Source organism: Metopolophium dirhodum, chromosome 2, assembly GCF_019925205.1.
Source record: "Metopolophium dirhodum isolate CAU chromosome 2, ASM1992520v1, whole genome shotgun sequence".
Lineage (NCBI taxonomy): Eukaryota > Metazoa > Arthropoda > Insecta > Hemiptera > Aphididae > Metopolophium > Metopolophium dirhodum.
Genome location: NC_083561.1, coordinates 17,485,652 through 17,504,964, shown reverse-complemented (window position 1 = coordinate 17,504,964; position 19,313 = coordinate 17,485,652). Strand labels below are relative to the sequence as shown.

The 19,313-nt window shown below is 29.5% G+C and overlaps 3 protein-coding genes across 9 annotated transcripts; 1 reads left to right on the top strand and 2 right to left on the bottom strand.

The window, feature by feature from the left end:
• Window positions 1–2,006: 2,006 nt before the first annotated feature.
• LOC132938735 (putative inorganic phosphate cotransporter) lies at window positions 2,007–9,613 on the bottom strand. 6 transcript variants are annotated; one of them, XM_061005749.1, is made up of 9 exons: window positions 9,479–9,613; window positions 9,248–9,334; window positions 4,676–5,136; window positions 4,521–4,608; window positions 4,152–4,375; window positions 3,894–4,046; window positions 3,700–3,832; window positions 3,393–3,631; window positions 2,007–2,647 (listed from the first exon to the last, which is right to left on the bottom strand). In XM_061005749.1, exons 2-9 carry the CDS (start codon window positions 9,261–9,263, stop codon window positions 2,438–2,440), a joined length of 1,524 nt encoding a protein of 507 aa, XP_060861732.1. In that variant the 5' UTR covers window positions 9,264–9,334; window positions 9,479–9,613; the 3' UTR covers window positions 2,007–2,437. The 6 variants fall into 6 exon arrangements, with proteins under 6 accessions (XP_060861732.1, XP_060861734.1, XP_060861729.1 ...); XM_061005751.1 differs by having other exon boundaries at window positions 9,420–9,494; XM_061005746.1 differs by having other exon boundaries at window positions 4,676–5,393; window positions 9,420–9,487.
• A 2,982-nt stretch (window positions 9,614–12,595) lies between these two features.
• Window positions 12,596–16,242, bottom strand: LOC132938418 (uncharacterized). Of its 2 annotated transcripts, none has more exons than XM_061005238.1 (2): window positions 14,258–16,242; window positions 12,596–14,194 (listed from the first exon to the last, which is right to left on the bottom strand). In XM_061005238.1, exons 1-2 carry the CDS (start codon window positions 14,306–14,308, stop codon window positions 13,535–13,537), a joined length of 711 nt encoding a protein of 236 aa, XP_060861221.1. In that variant the 5' UTR covers window positions 14,309–16,242; the 3' UTR covers window positions 12,596–13,534. The 2 variants fall into 2 exon arrangements, with proteins under 2 accessions (XP_060861221.1, XP_060861220.1); XM_061005237.1 differs by having other exon boundaries at window positions 13,412–13,473; window positions 13,546–16,242.
• Window positions 16,214–19,056, top strand: LOC132938415 (uncharacterized). Its single transcript, XM_061005234.1, is given in 3 exon segments — window positions 16,214–16,232; window positions 16,235–16,347; window positions 16,549–19,056. Coding segments are annotated over 3 exon segments (1,893 nt in total). The 3' UTR covers window positions 18,310–19,056.
• Window positions 19,057–19,313: the final 257 nt, after the last annotated feature.

Below are 19,313 nucleotides of genomic sequence, written 5' to 3'. Positions count from 1 at the left end.
ATCCATATAAGTTTTATTAAAGTTAGGTTCCAGTTCCATTAAAGTTAATATGGAACCTAACTTTAATAAACTCATATGGAACTTAACTTAAGTTTATTAAAGATAAGTTCCAAATCAGTTTATCAAAGTTAAGTTCCAAATAATTTTATTAAAGTTAAGTTCCATAGTTCCATATGTTCCATAGTTCCATATTAGTTCCAGAGTTTATTAAAGTTAATTGACTGGAACTTAACTTTAATAAACTCATATGGAACTTAACTTTATTTTAACTGGAACTTAACTTTAATAAAATTATTCGGAACTTAACTTTAATAAAATTATATGGAACTTAACTGTATTTTAACTGGAACTTAACTTTAATAAAATTATTCGGAACTTAACTTTAATAAACTCATATGGAACTTAAGGTAAGTTCCGAATAATTTTATTAAAGTTAAGTTCCATGTTAACTTTAATGGAACTGGATCCTAACTTTAATAAACTTATATGGAACTTAACCTTAATAAAACTTGTATGGATCTAAAGTTAAGTTAAAAAAAATTTAAGTCCCATGAGTTTTTTAAAGTTTAGTTCCAGTTCTATTAAAGTTAAGTTCCATATGAGTTTTTTAAAGTTAAGTTACAAATAATTTTATTAAAGTTAAGTCCCATATGAGTTTATTAAAGTTAATTGACTGGAACTTAACTTTAATAAACTCATATGGAACTTAACTTTAAAAAACTCATATGGAACTTAACTTTAATGGAACTGGAACTAAACTTTAAAAAACTCATGGAACTTAAATTTATTTTAACTGGAACTTAACTTTAATAAACTCATATGGGACTTAACTTTATTTTGACTGGAACTTAACTTTTATCGATTCATATGGAACTTAACTTTAATAAAATTATATGGAACTTAACTTTAATGGAATTGGAACTCAACTTTATTTTGACTGGAACTTATCTTTAATAAACTTTTATGGAACTTAACTTTAATGGAACAACATACATATATACTCGTCTACAATAGTAATATAATGTAATTACTACCATCGATGATTTATTACATTTAGGTAAACCGAAAAACATTGATTTTGAAAAATACTAAGCACTGCGTATCCAATAAAGACGCTGTGTGCCAGTACGACGTCGTTGCAGAATATTTAGAATATTTCCACTGAAGAAAAGCGGAAACGGTAGATATATTTAATTATATTAAATAATCGGCAAAAATTCGTACATTTTTATTCTGTAGAAACTCAGCCATTTATCCTCAGGGGCAATTCAAATAGTATAATTAGTAATATAGTTATTATTAAAATATTTTTGAATAAATCATAAAATAGGAAACAATACATTTAGTTGCATTTCATATTTTTTGCTTAGGGGCATATAGATACCCACATGAAATACACAAACATATTGATAATAATATACAGCTCGCATAATCATAAAAACCCAGTAATGGCAATGCATAAACGTATCCAGCCAGTGAATAAAAATAATCATAATAAAACTGAACTAGTTTGAAGGTGGTAACACTGCAATTCGAAATTCTAATTTATGGTAGCATAATATTTTTCTAATATTTTTTAGGGAAAAATACTTGATTTTTTTAATTTACGTCATAGTCAATTTTATATTAAAATTTTCAACAGCGAAAACGGACTGGTATATTAATATGAATAATGGTGAATACTATAATTTACTATCATAGATTATTTTGGCTCGAGACTACCAACTGTTATTTATATGTCAGTGTATCATAAATAATAATATTTTTTTTTAAAACATAAACATGAATTTTCTTAAAATAATTTTAATTTTAAATAACAACAATTTAAGTTCTTTGAAAAAAAAAATTTTTTAATTTGGGTTAGGTATAAAAAATGATCCCGAGGTTTCAGTATTTTAAGAATTCCAGTTCCTGAGCTGGTTCTTATCGATACCATTCTATTCTTATCGGTACCATCAACAAATGTGTATCTTGACATAATAATAAAAACAAACGGTTAATGCCAGGTGATTCTTTATGTAAATAATTATTAACGTTTTTAACAATTTTTTTTACATAGTTGTAGGTAATAAAAATACAAAAAATGTGTAAGATTTTCCATGTTCTTTTTTTTTAAACTTATAAATCTGTAAGAAAAATATTTTTAAAAACATTCATAGTTTTTGAAATAATGATATAACAAATGATTACCTTATATTGCGTTTTCGTATAAGACCAATATCGAATTGTGTATGGTTCAGACTTTCGACAATGTATTCATAGTAAAAACATGAAATAGCTTATAGTTATCTTATTTTTCGATAGAAAATAAAAATCAGATTGAAATATTTTAGGTATAATATAATATTATAGGTTACGTATATTAATAATATAATTTACTATTTACAGTGTAGTTTTGTTAGTCCAACTAGTCAAGATTCTAACTATTATACGAGTTTCAATCATCTATAGATTTAGAATAAATTATACTTAATCTTTCGTTCATAGGTAATTCCCTCTTTGATTTTTCATTTTCTTTTAAACAATGTTGTTGTAAGTTATCCCAGGGTTGCAATTCACCAGATCCATATATCCCATACACCACAGATGATGCTGTCATTACTGCCATCATAATCCAAAACACAAGACGCCACTCTAACACAGTTCTCTGAAAAATTAAAAATGTAATAAATTATTAGGCATTTATTTACATCAAGTATTTGGGTACAAATTTAAGAAACAAAATATCAATACTATAGTAACCCTATATGTTGGACATGTAATATATTTTAGCGTCAGTGGGTAGTAATTCTGGGCAAAAATGAAATTCGAATAATATTTATTTTACTAAACGAATAAATTAATTTTTAATGCATTATTATTATTAAAGTGTACCTTAAAATACCATGATAAATTCTTTTATATTTATTTGAACATAATATACAATCTGTAATAGTAGTTACAATAAGCATTAGAGCTGGATTACAATTTACTTTGAAAGCGTGAGAGGAGTAGTTACCCAGCAGTAACACTCGACTATTATCAATATAAGTAGGAAACATTAAATGAAGAACTAATTAAACTAAAAATTATATATATTTTCTACACATTAAAAACATTTAAAATACAATAAACTTACTTTTAAGTTGCATTAAATTGATATAAATATATGTATATGTTTATAAATTTATATTACTTAATAAAAACGAAATTACAAACACTCGCCGATCCTCAAAGAATATGAGCACACAATATTATATGTTGCCTATTGGTTCAATCGTTTCCATGTCAATGAAACCCCTCCTAACATGCATTCATTTTTAAATTTAAAGATAGATAGAATGCGACGATGATAATTAACAAAAGTGTAAGTAATCTAAAATATCCCAAGAAAAAATATCCCATAAACTTACATTTGGTGTCAGAATTCCGACGATGTAAGGAGTGGCCATTCCTGATAAACAACCAATACCGTTGACTAGTGCCATTATAGTTGGAGCGTAATTGTGTGACAAGTCAAGTGAATTGACACGGATGCTGGGATAACAGAATCCCATTAGTGCCAAACCCAAAGTAAAACACAGAGTTGCTAACATTTTGTTACATCCGACAAACGAAGCACATATTACACCAATACCAGGCCCAACATTTCCTGAAATCATAATATTATTTGTCAGTTACCGGCATTTTTAAGAGTGATTTCTTCACATTAAACATCACCTATAACGGCAAAACTTTTTCTAACCGCAGTGACACTCATTATTCGTTTAGTTATCAGCCAGTCGGCCAATATGCTAACTAAGATCGACGTAACCCATTGGGCGATGTATGGGAAGGACGATAATAATCCGTTCTATAAAAGGAAACATTTTAAATATTACCCATTCAAAATCTCAAATGTTGAGTAAACTAACCTCACTAATGGAAAAATGTAAGACGTCATTCATATATTTTGGCAGATCGGTGATAATTGTATATGCACCCCAGTCATGACCTGCTTCAACGATAATTAGTGCCCATACTGGCCACGACGTTAATATGGTTATCCATGGCGTGGGGGCCAAGTCCTATTACATCCAATTTAAATATTAAATTATGATTCACATTTTTCCTGAGCATTTTTTTTGAAAAGATTTATGATCAACGGGAGTTAATTGTAACGTCTCGCTTACCTTTTGCCTTTCGAGACTTCCGATCGATTCTTTTAAGTAGTCGCGTTCAACTTTCGATATGAACGGATGAGAACTAGGGTCGTCGTAAACAAACATGCACCAGAGCACAAACCAAATCAACGAGGTTATGCCGAAGATGTAAAAGACGTTTGGCCAACCACCAGGTATGTATTGTATGATTAAACCACTCAAGAAATTAGAGAAAATATTACCAATTTGCACACCTGTTGAATACATAGAATTACTATTAACTCCATAGGTTGTAAATACATTAATGGAATATCATAAATGGTTGACGTTTACTGCTCAAAAACCAAGTTATTGATAAAATAGGTATAAGTGTACGTTTTTTGGTTTTCTATACGTTACCTGCAAATACCAGTGTGGAGAGCTTTCCCTTTTCCTCAGGTGGAGCCCACTGCGCCAAGAGTGTACAGAGAGCCGGGAACATAGTGCCCTGTATAAAAAAAATATTAAGTTAGTCTTACATTAAATTTTATGAAAATCGTATTATGAGTCAATACTTCACCAAGTCCTTCGATGAACCGCAGAATGGTCAGTGGCCTAGTACCCATGTACGATACGTACGGAGTCATCAGCGTGAAGACAGCGGTAGACAGTATTCCTAACCCCATCGTGTGCTTGCCACCGAACCTCTGGGATAAGACGCCGCTGGGTAAGTGCGTGAGTATGTAACCATAGTAGAACGACGACAGGATCTCCCCCTGCGTCTTCTCATCCCAATCGAACCGGTTTTGATACTTGTCCTCGGTTATGTCTGTCCTGTTGGACTTAGTGTTGCCGTTCGACGATGAATGTGGCATCGGACAATATTCGTGCCGAATAGATCTTACACTTTCATCCACCATAACCACTGGCCTAACCATTTGCGTGAGGGTTATGCCCAAGCAGGCCCGCATCACGTACGCTATCATGACGCCCATCATGCCCATCACGGCCATCACCCATCTCTGAGACACGTATCCTGACCAGGAAATATTTCGTCCATTAGCCATTAGTATGAAAGACGTGACATTGAAATGTTTATTTTGTCACGCCTGCACCGAAAGTTTGGTTTTCAATAGCGGTTGAAGCATTGGAAAGCGACTTTTTTCTGTCCAGCGGGCGGTAAAGTGGAAATCCCCAACAGTGCTGGGTGGTAAAATGGAAATCCCCAAAAGTACTGGGTATATCACGTGCGTATCCCCTGCACAATCAGACACTGAAATCTATACCAGGGTCCTTACAAAACATAAACTTTTGGTTACATCTTATCAGTGGTGGCTATCAAACAAAATAAAGGTGTATCAAATTTTGAATTTAACTACCCACCCACCACCCCTGATACACAATTTAGTAACCAATAATTTATTTTTTTATACTGCACACCTACAAATACAAAAAAAAGCACTTGAGTGGGTGTCACTCTGCTATACAGTAGTCAGTAGCTGGTTACAAGTGGGTCACTGTAATAGATGGTGTTAAATTTGAATTAAATGATATAAAATTATTGTATACCTAAAAAAACGATTCTGAGCGAAGACGGTCAGTCAACCTATAATATATTACTAAGTAGGTATATTTGATGATACCTAATATTATTTTGAATAAAGTAATTTGTTTTACTATTAGGCATTAGTACAGCAGTACCTAGGTTAAATTAATTTTACAACAAAATAATTGCATTTGAAAATATTATTGTTTTGTATAAAATATAATAATATACTCTAAAAATGTCATCTACCCACGAATAACATTTTTAAATTACAACAAAATAATTAAAATCGTTATTTTCGGTTTTAAAATGTAATTTCTTCCAAACTTAAAATGTCTGTAAAAAATAACTGAGTTTTTATTTTTATATTTTTTGGTTATATAGTATGAACTATTTATGAGAATCTAGCTATGGAATTTAAACATTTTATAATAATTGTTCAACTAAGTATAATTAATTTGAAAATTTTCAAGATTTTGATGAATGTTGTCGAAATTTGAACTTTAAATACTTATAAAAAAAACGTGCTTATGGATCTTTAATATTTATCAACTGCTTTTTTAACAACTTATAAGGAAGCTTGTGATAAATTTTCAAGATTTTTCACACAATGAATACATTTTTATTAAAATTTATATAATAAAAACTAAAAAAATTGAATATTTTAAATGTCTATAAATTCCTAAGCACGAGTCAACATATTTTTAAAAGGTTATAAGTTATAATGTAAAAAAAATGATAAAATAATCATTTAATGAAAATGTCAAGTACCCACTGGTTAATGGTTTTTGAATAACGACAAAATAAAAAATTGTATGAGAATTTGTTAAATTACGGGTGAATATCCAATGTCTAATATAAAACTCGTAAAAATTTAATTTGTCTTTTCTGTTACTTTCATACATTTTTTTTTTTTGTTAAATGTAGGAATACTTAAAGGTAATTTTGAAAGTTTCAAATCTTAGATATACATAAAACAATTTGTATGAATTTCTAACTCGAATTAATTTGCCAATTTTCGTGATTTTGTTGAAATTTTAACTGCAGACGTTCTTAAAAACTATTGAGGATTTACGATCAACTTTTTTTTAATATCCACTAGGTAACAAAAACGCATGATGAGGACCGATTTATTACAATTTCAAGTTATACGACTGAATGAAAAATTTTTTACCGACAACAATAAATTCAAAAAATTAAAAAACTAATAAAACTCGTAATTTTCTTATGGTTATAATTTATAAATAGTTCAAAAAGCATAATATAAAACATTCTGTGAAAATTTGATGCTTCTACGGTTATTTTTTTTAAATCGATTTTTTTTTTAACTGGTATTGTGTAAAAATCTCAGTTTTCCTTAATTTGTTGTTTGCTTTTCCTAACTATTTCTGATTAATTTTGACCCTCCCGAAGTACAGAACTAGATTCACTTTCCAACCAGAAAAGATGTTTTAGAAGAAAATTGAAGTATTTTTATTTTGCCTTTATTATACCTTTTAGTGACTATAGACACAAAGAAAAAAAATAGTAAAACAAACTCATTATTCCACTCTATTGTTTTATTCAATTTACTACCTATTTTATAATATATTTGCATGTAAAAATGGTCAATCAGATATAAATTTGTATTTTTAAATTCGAATAGGTATTCGTAGTTCATACTTCGTACTTAATATAATAACTAATAAGTAATAATTATAACGATCAACAATAACTAATAATATTTTAGTGATTATTTTTTTTCAGTCAATACTCAACTATATTGTTTAGGTATACAACCTAACCTAACCTAACCTACTGTATAGCCACAGAATAAATGAAACGAATAAAATATAAAAATTATCATATCTCCACTATAGGTAGGTATAAACATTAATTAATGATTATTTATTAATATATAATATTTATACTTCATAATATAATATAATGTTCTGAGCTAATTTAATTGTACTATTTATTAGTTTATTTGAAACATTAAAACAATTTCTACATCCAATATTCCAATATTCCAATTTACCTATTTACTATTTAGTATTTACTACCTAGTATTTCTATTCGTATTTAACTATATTACACTTATAGCCACCGGTTAGATTATTAAATATATTGTTTTTATTCATTTAGGGTCATTAGTCATTACCCACTGGCCACTGTACACACCATGGTCCATGACCACCCACCCAACTATAAGGTGTATCGACGGATACACATTGAGTATAGAATGTGCACCACTGCATCTTATATTCATATTATAACCTACATGCGTGACGCTTAAAATAAATAAAAGCAAATCGTTTCTTTCCTGAAATATTATTGTCGTAGAATTATGTTCTAGTTGTTGCATAGATCCCTGCATTACCTTTGCCGTGATCGATGAATGCAGAGGCGTGACAAAAAATAGAATGTATGGTTCGTGCGGGAAGGCAATTGCAGTCTTTGGTGCCACACGTCGCCCGCGACTAAAATAGCTCACTTCCCGCCCTTGCCACACAATATACTATTACAAACTTAATTGGATAAATACAAAAATCTATGGACAAAAAAATATTTTGTGCCCGGTGTATTACGTTATGTTTTATAATACGGTCGACAAATGAATAGGAGGTGCTTGTTTTATTATTATACAGGATGTGCCATAATAAATGGAGAGATTTAGATCAGACGACACTTGATGATGGGTTGGGTAGATGAATAAATTTCAGATTTTAAAAATAATATTTTTGGTAAATTATTGTTTTTAATACTTAAATTTTACCTTATTTAATATATTAAAACATATTTAAGTGACAGTGTACAGATAATAGACAACAAAGTTTAATATACCCTATCAGGTTATTTTTTTTTTTTAACACTTTATGTGTTAATTTTATAATTATTAAATAATTCACATTACATTTTTACAAAATATTGAAAGGGGTATATAGTGTTATTGATAATGTTTCATTAATAAGCTCAAACGACATATTGCGATAAAAATAAAATATGCATTCATAATATATTACTATCTTAATAAATTTTAAACTACACATCATCAATTTTCACTCACATAACCTTTCCATATAAAAATTTATTACCTAAATCAATTTAATATCAACAGTTACATGATAATTGATGACTATACTAAAATCATACACTGTTATTATATATTAATTTTCTCATAGTAAATAATAATGTTAGGGGAAACTTTTGATTAGCGTTGAATAACCAAACACTAATTATTGACGATAATTAATTTCTGGCCACTTATCATAATTGAATGAACTAGTTGAATGATTAAAGCTTGTCGTTTTAGCTTGTATATTTAAACACGTTTTATGGTAATTAAATATTTATAAATAATAATTATTGTATATTTTTTTTCTGTACAAACACAACTATTTATCCTCGAAGGCAACTCAAATAATATAGTTATAGTTCTGTTATAAATAAAATATTTTTGCATAAATCATAAAATAGGAAACAATATAATTAGTTTCATTACATACTTTCCATACAGTACTAATAACATATCTGTAAATTCATTAGGTCATTGAAATTGTTTAATGTTATAGTATAAAACACAACATTTTATTATGCGATAGAAAACTGAACGGTTACTTACGTGAATTTAATTTCATATCGGTAGTTGATTAATAGTCACCTCCGTGTTTATTTATATGCAGGAATTAATTATTTTGAAACGAATTTTCTGAAATGTATAAAACTAGGTAAAAGTAGGTACGAAAAATGTTTACGAAACGGAAAACTTTAGTATTGTTTCATATACGTAATACCTTTTGAGTAATTACAACATGTTTAAAACAATTTAAAATTTAAAATTTAAAAACTATACCATTTTATAAATATACATATACGTAAATATAATATATATATTATATATCTATGTTCTGTTGAATATTACAAATCCGTCGACTGCTCTAGCTGGTAAATAAAACGCGACGTCTTTAAACGAAAACTTCCGTCTGAATACGGTTAACTTGCCAGATTAGGACACAAAATTATAACATGATATTATTATGTCACTCCCGCCGAGAGAGTGGGTGATTAAATCGTTCCCTGTTTTTATTATAATAAGTGTAATTATAAATATTAAAACTATTAATTATAATTCTATTATAGTTTGTGTATAAATATTGTAGTTTACTTGAACATATTAAGTCCATTGACATTTTTCAACCCAAAACGTGGTACGCAGCATTTTTACGCCATATTTACCAGAATTCAGTAGTTTAGTCAAGGACGTTCAATTTATGCATACAAACATCCAAATAATTATAAGAACAGATCTAGGATAGGTGGATACAATTAAATATAACACTATAAACCATAACTTGCCTAATTGTATTGTATTATAATTGCAATGGAATCATAATCCCAAAAATTAAACTGTTCAATAAAATAATTATAAGGTGATAAAAAAAATAACAATTAATTGATTAAATTAGCACATTTATTACTAACATTAATTAGTTAATTTATTATTTTATGTAATTAGTTACATCATTTATTAATTTTATTCGATGATTAGTAGTCTTCTACTATTTGTCAAGTTGCAATTTGAACATATTATAAGTTATCAGAATTGGCCGCTTTATTCATAAAAAAACATGCACAGTTAAGTGGATTGTTCACCAGCTCAACGGCTATAAAATCTATAGCATTTTCTCAGCAATTCAACATTTTTTCAGACACAGAATTGGAATCTCTATTTTATGTTTTTAAAAAATTATACAACTTTTAAAACCTAAGACAAATTGTAGACAAATAATATTGTAAAGGGCAATTGAGAAATATTTTTTAATTATTTATGTTAATTTTATATTGTGAAATTTGTATGTTAAAATCAATTTATTGATATTTTTTCATTAATTATGAATAGGTAGCGCATTATGATCTTTTTGTGATAATAATAAAAGTACTGATTTATGATATTTTTGTGATGATTATGAAAGCTAGGACATTCATAGACATACTATTTACACATTACGCAATTCATGGTAATTAAATTATTATAGAGGTTATATGAAAAAGGAGGATAGTATTTGTAACGTGGTTGAGGCACATAATTACGTGATATAAATTATCCAAGAATTTATTACTATTTTGTATGGATACGTTTTCTGTAGCTGGGGTTTGAGTACTTTTTAAATTGGTGTCTATCAATAAGAAGTAAAATATGGTGTACAACTCTAAAATCACAACATAATTTGTATTAGTATTTTAAGGTTCAATGTCTGATAATGAGTACCTAATAACTGGTTTGATTTTATTAATAACGAATGAACAAAATTATTTGGTGAAGAATCTACAATTAGTATGGCTTGAATTAAAAATCAACTTTAAAAAAACGCTTGCCAAGTCAGGTATCGGCATGTAAACTTTCTAGATTTTTAATTTTTAGAAATTTATTAACTGATATCACACTCAAGCGATATAATAAATTGAATCCAGAAAAATGTCGGTGTGAACAGCCCCACAAAGAATCATTTTCATTTTGTGAGATAGATCACCGAAACCGGAGAGCGGATAGCTAGTTAATTCACTATAGAACATTAAAAAAAATTAAAACAAATTTTATTGGGCATTTTTTGATGTTTTTCAGCTTTACGCAGCTTTGTATTGAATTAACGACTGGAGATAAAGTTCTGAAAATCTTCACTGCACTTCTCCTAGCCAATGTGAATCTAACGAGATCCCGAACAACAAAATCCGTTCTCCAGTTTCGGAAATCTACCTCGCTAAATGAAAATCTAGCAAAAAAAAACCCTTTTTTATCTGTGAAAAATTAAATGATTTTTTTTTTAACTTTAATTCCATATTTAGTTTCTACTTGATAATCCTTTTTTAATGAGTTATCAACCAACTTTCTAGCTATCATAGTTTAGGAGAAAAGTTAAAAATAGAAATTTTGGGACTGTTCACGCTGACGTTTTCATGGATTCAAGTGGTTATACCGCTTGGGTGTGATATCAAATCTCTCTCATAAATATTTTATATTAAAGCTAGCTAAATTACTCACCTACTCATCATTACTGAGTTACATTTTTATTATTTTCCTATTTAACACAAATTCTTGAAGTTTTTAAAATTCAGACTTTTTTCATTTCAATAACCATACTAACTTGATTAAAAATCCAGAAAGTAAAATTGTATTGTGTATGGATAATAATAATGTATACGTAATAGGTAGACTGTTTCAAATCTTTACTATTCGTATTATAATAATATGTTATGTATTTATATTATATAAGATCCCTGAATTCAATTGAATAAAATCACTGTTTTTGTTTAAAACTCCAATTTTATCAATATTTGAAACATAAAGTTTTAACAAAAAAAGTTAAATAGGGGGACGTTCACGATATTTAGTAGTTACAAAATATAAATATTAAATACCTATGGTGTAACATAAACAACTAAATGTTGATTAAAAATTATTGTTTAATAGTATTTAATAGTGAAGATAACTTTAAAAATTATATTCACATACTAACACATTTTTTAATAAACGACGTGCCTGTGTGATGATAGTGTGTACGTTTATGTATACCTATACAGTATAGGCACATATATATAGGAAGGTAATAATACTGACGACAGCATATCATGATAAGTATAGATTAGCTGGTCTCATTTTTTATTGTACCTACGGCAGTTCTTTTCGGACACTGATCAGTGTGATACTTACTTCGATTAGCTACAAGACGATCTAGATTGTAAGTACTTATACAACTATTATTTATTAAATAATATAATAATATATTATAGAAACATTTAACAATTACATTTACTGATTTAAAGATCATATATATTATGGTTTTTATTTATTTATACTGTCCGTAATAACTGTACACAAATTGTATCTATATGTTATCATAAGTATTTGCGTTGTATTAAAATACGTTTAGAAACCAGGAATTTAGCTCGCTTCCAGTGTGAGCTTCCCTTACTTGTTTTCTACTATAAACATACAAAACAAAATCTATAAATAACAAAATCCAGACTCTATTGTATTACATCAATACATTCATCGCTCAGATTCTAAAATATATTGATTTATGTTATACGCAATAATTAAAATAAATTGTATTCATTATTTTAAATTTGTACCACCTCCAAGGCAGTAAATTCATATTAATTATTATTGCAGTAAAGAATGCATTTTGACATTCATAAGATTACAATATTTAATAATGCTAACAAACTAAGCTATCATAAGATATTTGTCTTAGAACATAATTTGTTACAAAAATGTGAAATAGTATTCTTATTTATGACTGATTACAAAAATAAGTAATAAATTACGTGAAAAAAATTTAAAAAATTTCGGGCGTCCATGCAAATCATAAGCTAATGAATTTTTTGGGTATCTAGCAGGTCAGTCACCTCGAATGACGTTCGCTGTAGTATATAACTACACACAATGCAAACAATATACTACACAAACCAAAAAAACATATTGTATATACCTACCTATGATAAATGAACTAATCAGTACGCACATATCAATATAATATTACAGTTGTCAGGTGAGTTAACTGGTTTAGGTAATCAAATAGCCACTTTCTTATTTTGGTAATTAATAATTTAATGTAGCATACAAATACTGCTACAGTTAGTATATAATGTATAGGGAGCGGATGTTTATGCTCCAAAAAATTAAAAAATATGCATGCAATTATGCTCTTTAAAATTTAAAAATATGCATCAAAAAAATTTTTATTTACAACTTATTTTGTTTATTAACAATTAAAAATATATAGGTATAAAATAATTATTCTTAAAATTAAAACTTAAAAAAGAACTGTTGGTGAATTTTTTGTTAATCTGAAAATAATAAAGATGGGTAGATATTAGAATCCAAGTACTAACTAAGCGTTAAATAATTTTAAAATATACCTAGTAATTGGGAATTGCACTGGATGATCAATGTTTTCTTTAAATTATCAAAAGTAAATTTTCTTCTGTTATCCGATAGCAACATTTTGAATTTTGAAAAACTGCGTTCTACATCGGTAGATGAGACAGGAGCATATTTGAAACATAGTAGGTCTGACGTAGTTAGTTCTTCTTCCAAGTCTTGAATAGTAACATGATTTTTTCCTGCCAAAATGTTTGAAATTGTATTCAATTTCTTCAGTCCATGATTTTTATCATAAACGCTATCAAGTTTGGTTTGTATAGATTTTCCTACATTTCCTGGGACTTGAAAAATTTTAGCTTTAACTTCTTCGACTATTAAAATAGAATCTGTCAATAGGACGCCTTGTTTTTCCAAGCTAGTAATTTTATCCACTAAAAATCCGAAGTGTGTTTTAATGAAAATTAAATCATTTTTTATAGTTGGATCTTCCATCAACGATTTTGTAATATTAACGGAACTTGCATCATTTTTATCAAAGGTTTGCATAACTCTAAAAAATGTATCAAAGTGATCACAATAATATGCCGCTGCGTCCAACCATGTACCCCAACGTGTAATAATTGGTTGAGGTGGTAAAGAAATTTCAGGAGCAATAGTTTGAAAAGCATTTATTCTTGATGGAGCCTTTAAAAACACTTTTTTACCATTAGAAATTAAACTATCGACTTTTGAAAAATGTTTACGCACTTCCTCTGAAATACGATGCAACCCGTGTGCAACACAGGTGATATGAATCATTTTTGTGAATAATTTTTGTAAAAGAAATTGAAATAATCGCTATTCCCGCCGCCGCCACCGCCGCCGGGAAGTTTTGAACTATTAATTACGCATGTCGAGTCCGTTAATATATTACTATAATATTAGTATATCACGAAAAACCTCAAATATGCACTAAAAACATGATAAATTTAAAAATATGATCAATCAAATAAAAAACGAACAAATATGCGAAAATATGCAAAATCAAATTGGTAAATTTGAATTCTTAAGGTGATGAAACAAATTTATATCTTACTCCGCATTGATTTAAATGTTACTAAAAAATATGATAAATGCATAAACATCCGCTCCCTAATAATGTATATTAATAAATAAATAGATCCTCATTAAGTCATATAGTATATACATGTAGGTTAGTTATTAGTTTGATTTTATGCACATGATTAAACATACCTATAGTATAGTCGACTCGACTCGAGCTAGGATATTTCATTATATAATTAATGTTTATACGTTTATTTATTATAATATATACATGTACCTACCTACAGACCGATACAGTGGCTATATCGTGTATATTTATGCCAAATCAAATATATAAATACCGATATAAGGAAGCCACGGCGTGACCGAGTAGGCAAAAGGACAAAAGGCAGTCAAATATAATATTATAATAACGCAGTTTATTGAATCAAAAAAAATCAATAAAAAAAAATCGAACTTTTCGGCACATGTATTTATGCCTGTATATAGTAATACCTACGCGACGCAAAGTGGTGAAACTCGACTTTTCTAAAAAATTATCGATAAACACGCGCGACGGCGGCACTCGGTTTGCACGTTATCTCCGCCGCGGCGGGCCCGCCGTGAACAAATTACGACCGCGCGCGGCCTGTAAATTTAGCGGGGAACGCGAATAAGGTCCGAGCGAGGACGCAGGAAGTCCTCAAAGGGGGTAAAGACTAAAGATTGATATCTTCATACATAAACTAAATTATTTATATTAATAGATTAATAAATAAACTAATCAATAAAATATATAAGTTTTTATCTTTAAATATAAATACAAAGTTCTTCGTAAATATACCTTTTTTTCTGATATATAATATTACAAAGCAGAGGCCTGGGAGACCGCCCATCGAATTTTTTCTTTGGCCGTCTCAAAAATCGCCAAAGGAGCGCCACAAAAGAGATCCGTTTTCCCTCCATTCTCCTCTATAGCAGTACGAAAAATCACCAGAGGAGCGCCCTCAGGTTTCTGCTTTATATAGCTAGCTAGAGACTAGCTAGAGAAGCTAGAGACTAGCTAGAGAAGCTAGAGACTAGCTAGAGATTAGAGATAATGTAATTATTTTTATTTATATCATTATTATTATTATGTTTCTATTGCCCAACTAAAATATACCTAAATTTAAAACCCATTTTAAAAAAATTGTATCTTTTTTTTATCTAGATAAATATGAGTTAAATTATCTTTTATATCTATCTAGATACATTTGAGTTCCATCATCTTTATATTTATCTAGATAAAAATTTACTTATCTAATCCGAACACCGATTATATTATGGTATTTTAAATAATGTGGGTACCTATACCTATTCGTCAGTCGATCAATTTTAAATTTTTGTTTAATATTGAATATAAATAACAACTTATCAATATATTTTATTAATAGCATAATGTTCAATCAAAAATAATAATCAAATATTAAATAATAGCAATATCCTAACAAATTTAAGTTTAGCATAAAGTTTACATAAACTATGCTAAACTGATTTTGAACGATTTTGTCATAATTATGTTGTCTATATATAGAATAAATTACATGATTGTATTTATAATATAATACCATTAAACGAATGACTTTTAATATTGAAAGGAAAAAATCTGGAAGGAGTTTATACTACATTGTTTGATTATAAATGAACAATATTGATGACATTGGTACATACAACAATTGAATAGTGTCAAGGCCGATTGCAGAATGTTTGTCAAAAATATAAACAATTTGAACCACAGTTCTGTTAATGGACTTATATTATTTACATACATAATGGTGAGTACAAATTAAAATTTATGAAAAAAATTAATATTTTTCTGAAATTAAAGTATATCGATTTGTCAATAAAATAACTATAGGTAACAATATTTAATTAAGATGATTATCCAATTTAAAATTATCATTTAAATCCTATAAAATGATAATTGAGTTAATTAAATGAAAATCTAAAATGATAAATGTTTTTACTTTCTTTAGGCTATATTGTTTGCACCACATTGTTGTACACTGGAAATAGAATCAAGAAATACCAGTTGTGAAAATGAATTGACATGCATCAGATGTACAATGAAACCTCAGTGTTCATGGTTCCTAACTCAACAGAGATGTGTAAGAAACCTTGATTTAAAATGTTCATGGTTTTTAGTCAACAGTAAAGAGGAATGTCCACGGTTTTCAGTAGTAACTCAATATGAAAATCATGATAAAACCAATAGTTTGAAATACACTGTTAAAGTATCGAATGATTCAGTAGATTTCATGAATTTCCTTAACGAAAGTAATTTTATTTGCGATGCATTAAAAATAGATAAGAGTGAGATAAAAATCGATGGGATGATGGTATGTTCAACGAGAATTAAGTTAAATTACTTCGCGGAGTACATTAAGGAGTTGTTAGCTGCATTCTTATTTTATGTTAAGTTTAATGGCATCACTCTGCGGTTGGACAACCTCGCCAAACCCAATGAAACGATGTATGAACATCAATGTATCGATGACAAGAATAACGAAAACTGTGGGACTTGTATGTGGAATGATGATGACTTCACACGCTGCGTTAGATTGTGTTCGTACGAATACCCCTGTGAGGGTCACAATGAATTGTATATATCGCACGTCAACGGTGTTGAAAAATTTTGGAATTTTACTTCACAAGAAGTCAATGATAGATGTACCGAAATAAAAGTGACAGCCGTCCATCCGCTATCTGGTACGATGGCCGGTGGCACGACTATAACGATCACTGTCAAGAACCACAGGATATTTGCGAATAACCGAAATGTAACTGTGACGGTGGCGGGAACGGTATGTGCGAACAGTGTGTCTACACCGAAGACGATTACTTGTTTCACAACACCACCATCCGACGACACATATGAACCACCATCCGGCCCGGTCTTGGTTACGTACACGTCAAATAATGGTCACGTGTTTAATATCGAGTCATCACAGACATTCCAGTTTTACGTCGGTACTAAATGTGGCTTACCACGTCCAGTGCTTGGCTTGAAGCAAGAACTATATGGCGTAGGGTCCGGAGGCACAACCGTAACATTAAACGGCCTACGGTTCATCGAACCATGCGTTGCGTCCCCCGCCCGCATGTTTGTCAAGCTGCCAAACGGCACCATGCAGTTCGCGTCCAGTAATTGTAATAAACCTGTCGACGACACAAGCATAGATTGTCGAGTGCCACAATTGAACAGTTCCAATGGTTGGGACGTAAACACACCTAACTTTACATGGGTGCTGAACTTCGGACTAGAAGTGATGAACTTCGTTGTTAACGGTCCGTTGACCAGTTATTACCACGTATTGGATAACTATCCAGTGCTAGAGAATTTTGAAATAGAAGTAGGTGGTTCAGTGGTCGTCTACGGTAACCACTTGCGGTACATACATTCCGATGACGTCCTGATACGATTCCAAGATGCACTGGATATAAATTGCAAAGTCACCTCGGCTACAGAACATAGTTTTGTATGCATGCCAAACACGTCCGTCGTCGTTTCGAAAGAGATGTTTGTCAAGATTGGCGACTTTTTGACGTATAACGTTACCAAACGGCCCTATGTTTTTTCCAAACTTATCTGGAATTTTATGGTGCCTCTGGTGGTGGTGGTTGTTTTAGTCTTGGCTTGTTTTTATCAAATTAATAGTCGGTATAACGTGCATAAAATAGTCCATGGCCCACCTGTGCATTTGAAAGACCTGGACACACAGACAGCGCTGTTATAATGTTAATTTTTGTAATAATTATAGTGTATTTAAAAACAAAATTAATATTAATAAGGTAAATAGCTATAACACATTATTTTAACATTTAGTTTATTACATATTTTGTTAGTTTTTTCTGTTCCACCATTTAATATATTTTGTATAATTCCCTATTCGGTATAATAATTTTTGTGTTAATGTTTATTAAATATTTCTCTATTATGATTATTTATAACATTTTGTACATTTTATCTTAAAAATAGTAAACAAATTTTCATGGTGAAAAAATTATGATAATAATAATGATAACTGTTTAAATACTTAAAACTCTTTATTATTCAAAAAAAGTCTATTTATTATATCTTCCACACATTTTTTTCATAAATATCAAATCTCAAAACACAAAAGGGATAATTCTTGGATCGCGGGCATGATACCCCCAGGTGGGTAAACAGTAAGTATGCATGTACGGTTCATTGTTTAAAATGCAGGGCATGGACAATTTGTACTATTTTATACATAGAATATATCATTATGTGAATATAAGACGTATAGCATGTATAGGCATGTAATCTTATAATGCGATTTAAATATTATTTTTATAATTCTAATGTATACAAATATATAAAGCTGTAGAGTTTGTGTATTTGAATCTCAGGAACTACTGGTTCGAATTGAAAAATTATTTTTTTGTTGGATAGTCCATTCATCGAGGAAGGCTATAGGCTATATAACATCACGCTACGACCAATTAATAGAAGTGCTCAAACAGGGATTTTGAGATTTACGATGGAAATATTTGTTTATAAATTGTTGCTATGGTTATAGGAGAAATAATAGAAATATTATTTATTTATTATTGGTTGCTATTGGTGTTTGGGCAGATCGGGTACAAGCATTCATCAAATCATGATGTGTGCTAGGCTGTTGTACTATGTACCGGTGGCACTGCTAGCACTAGTACACAGTGTCACCAACGGTACCCATACACTACAGTACAGTCGTTGCCAAATAAATTGAGACGG

What these genes read in the sequence shown, in the direction of transcription:
- LOC132938735 (XM_061005746.1), bottom strand. Translation starts at nt 5,167, where the DNA reads ATGGCTAATGGACGAAATATTTCCTGGTCAGGATACGTGTCTCAGAGA. An exon ending in TCATCGAAGGACTTGGTGAA is followed by an intron (nt 4,609 to 4,675) that starts GTATTGACTCAT and finishes TTTTTTATACAG; the next exon opens with GGCACTATGTTCCCGGCTCT. An exon ending in CTCCACACTGGTATTTGCAG is followed by an intron (nt 4,376 to 4,520) that starts GTAACGTATAGA and finishes TGTATTCAACAG; the next exon opens with GTGTGCAAATTGGTAATATT.
- LOC132938418 (XM_061005237.1), bottom strand. Translation starts at nt 14,308, where the DNA reads ATGATTCATATCACCTGTGTTGCACACGGGTTGCATCGTATTTCAGAG.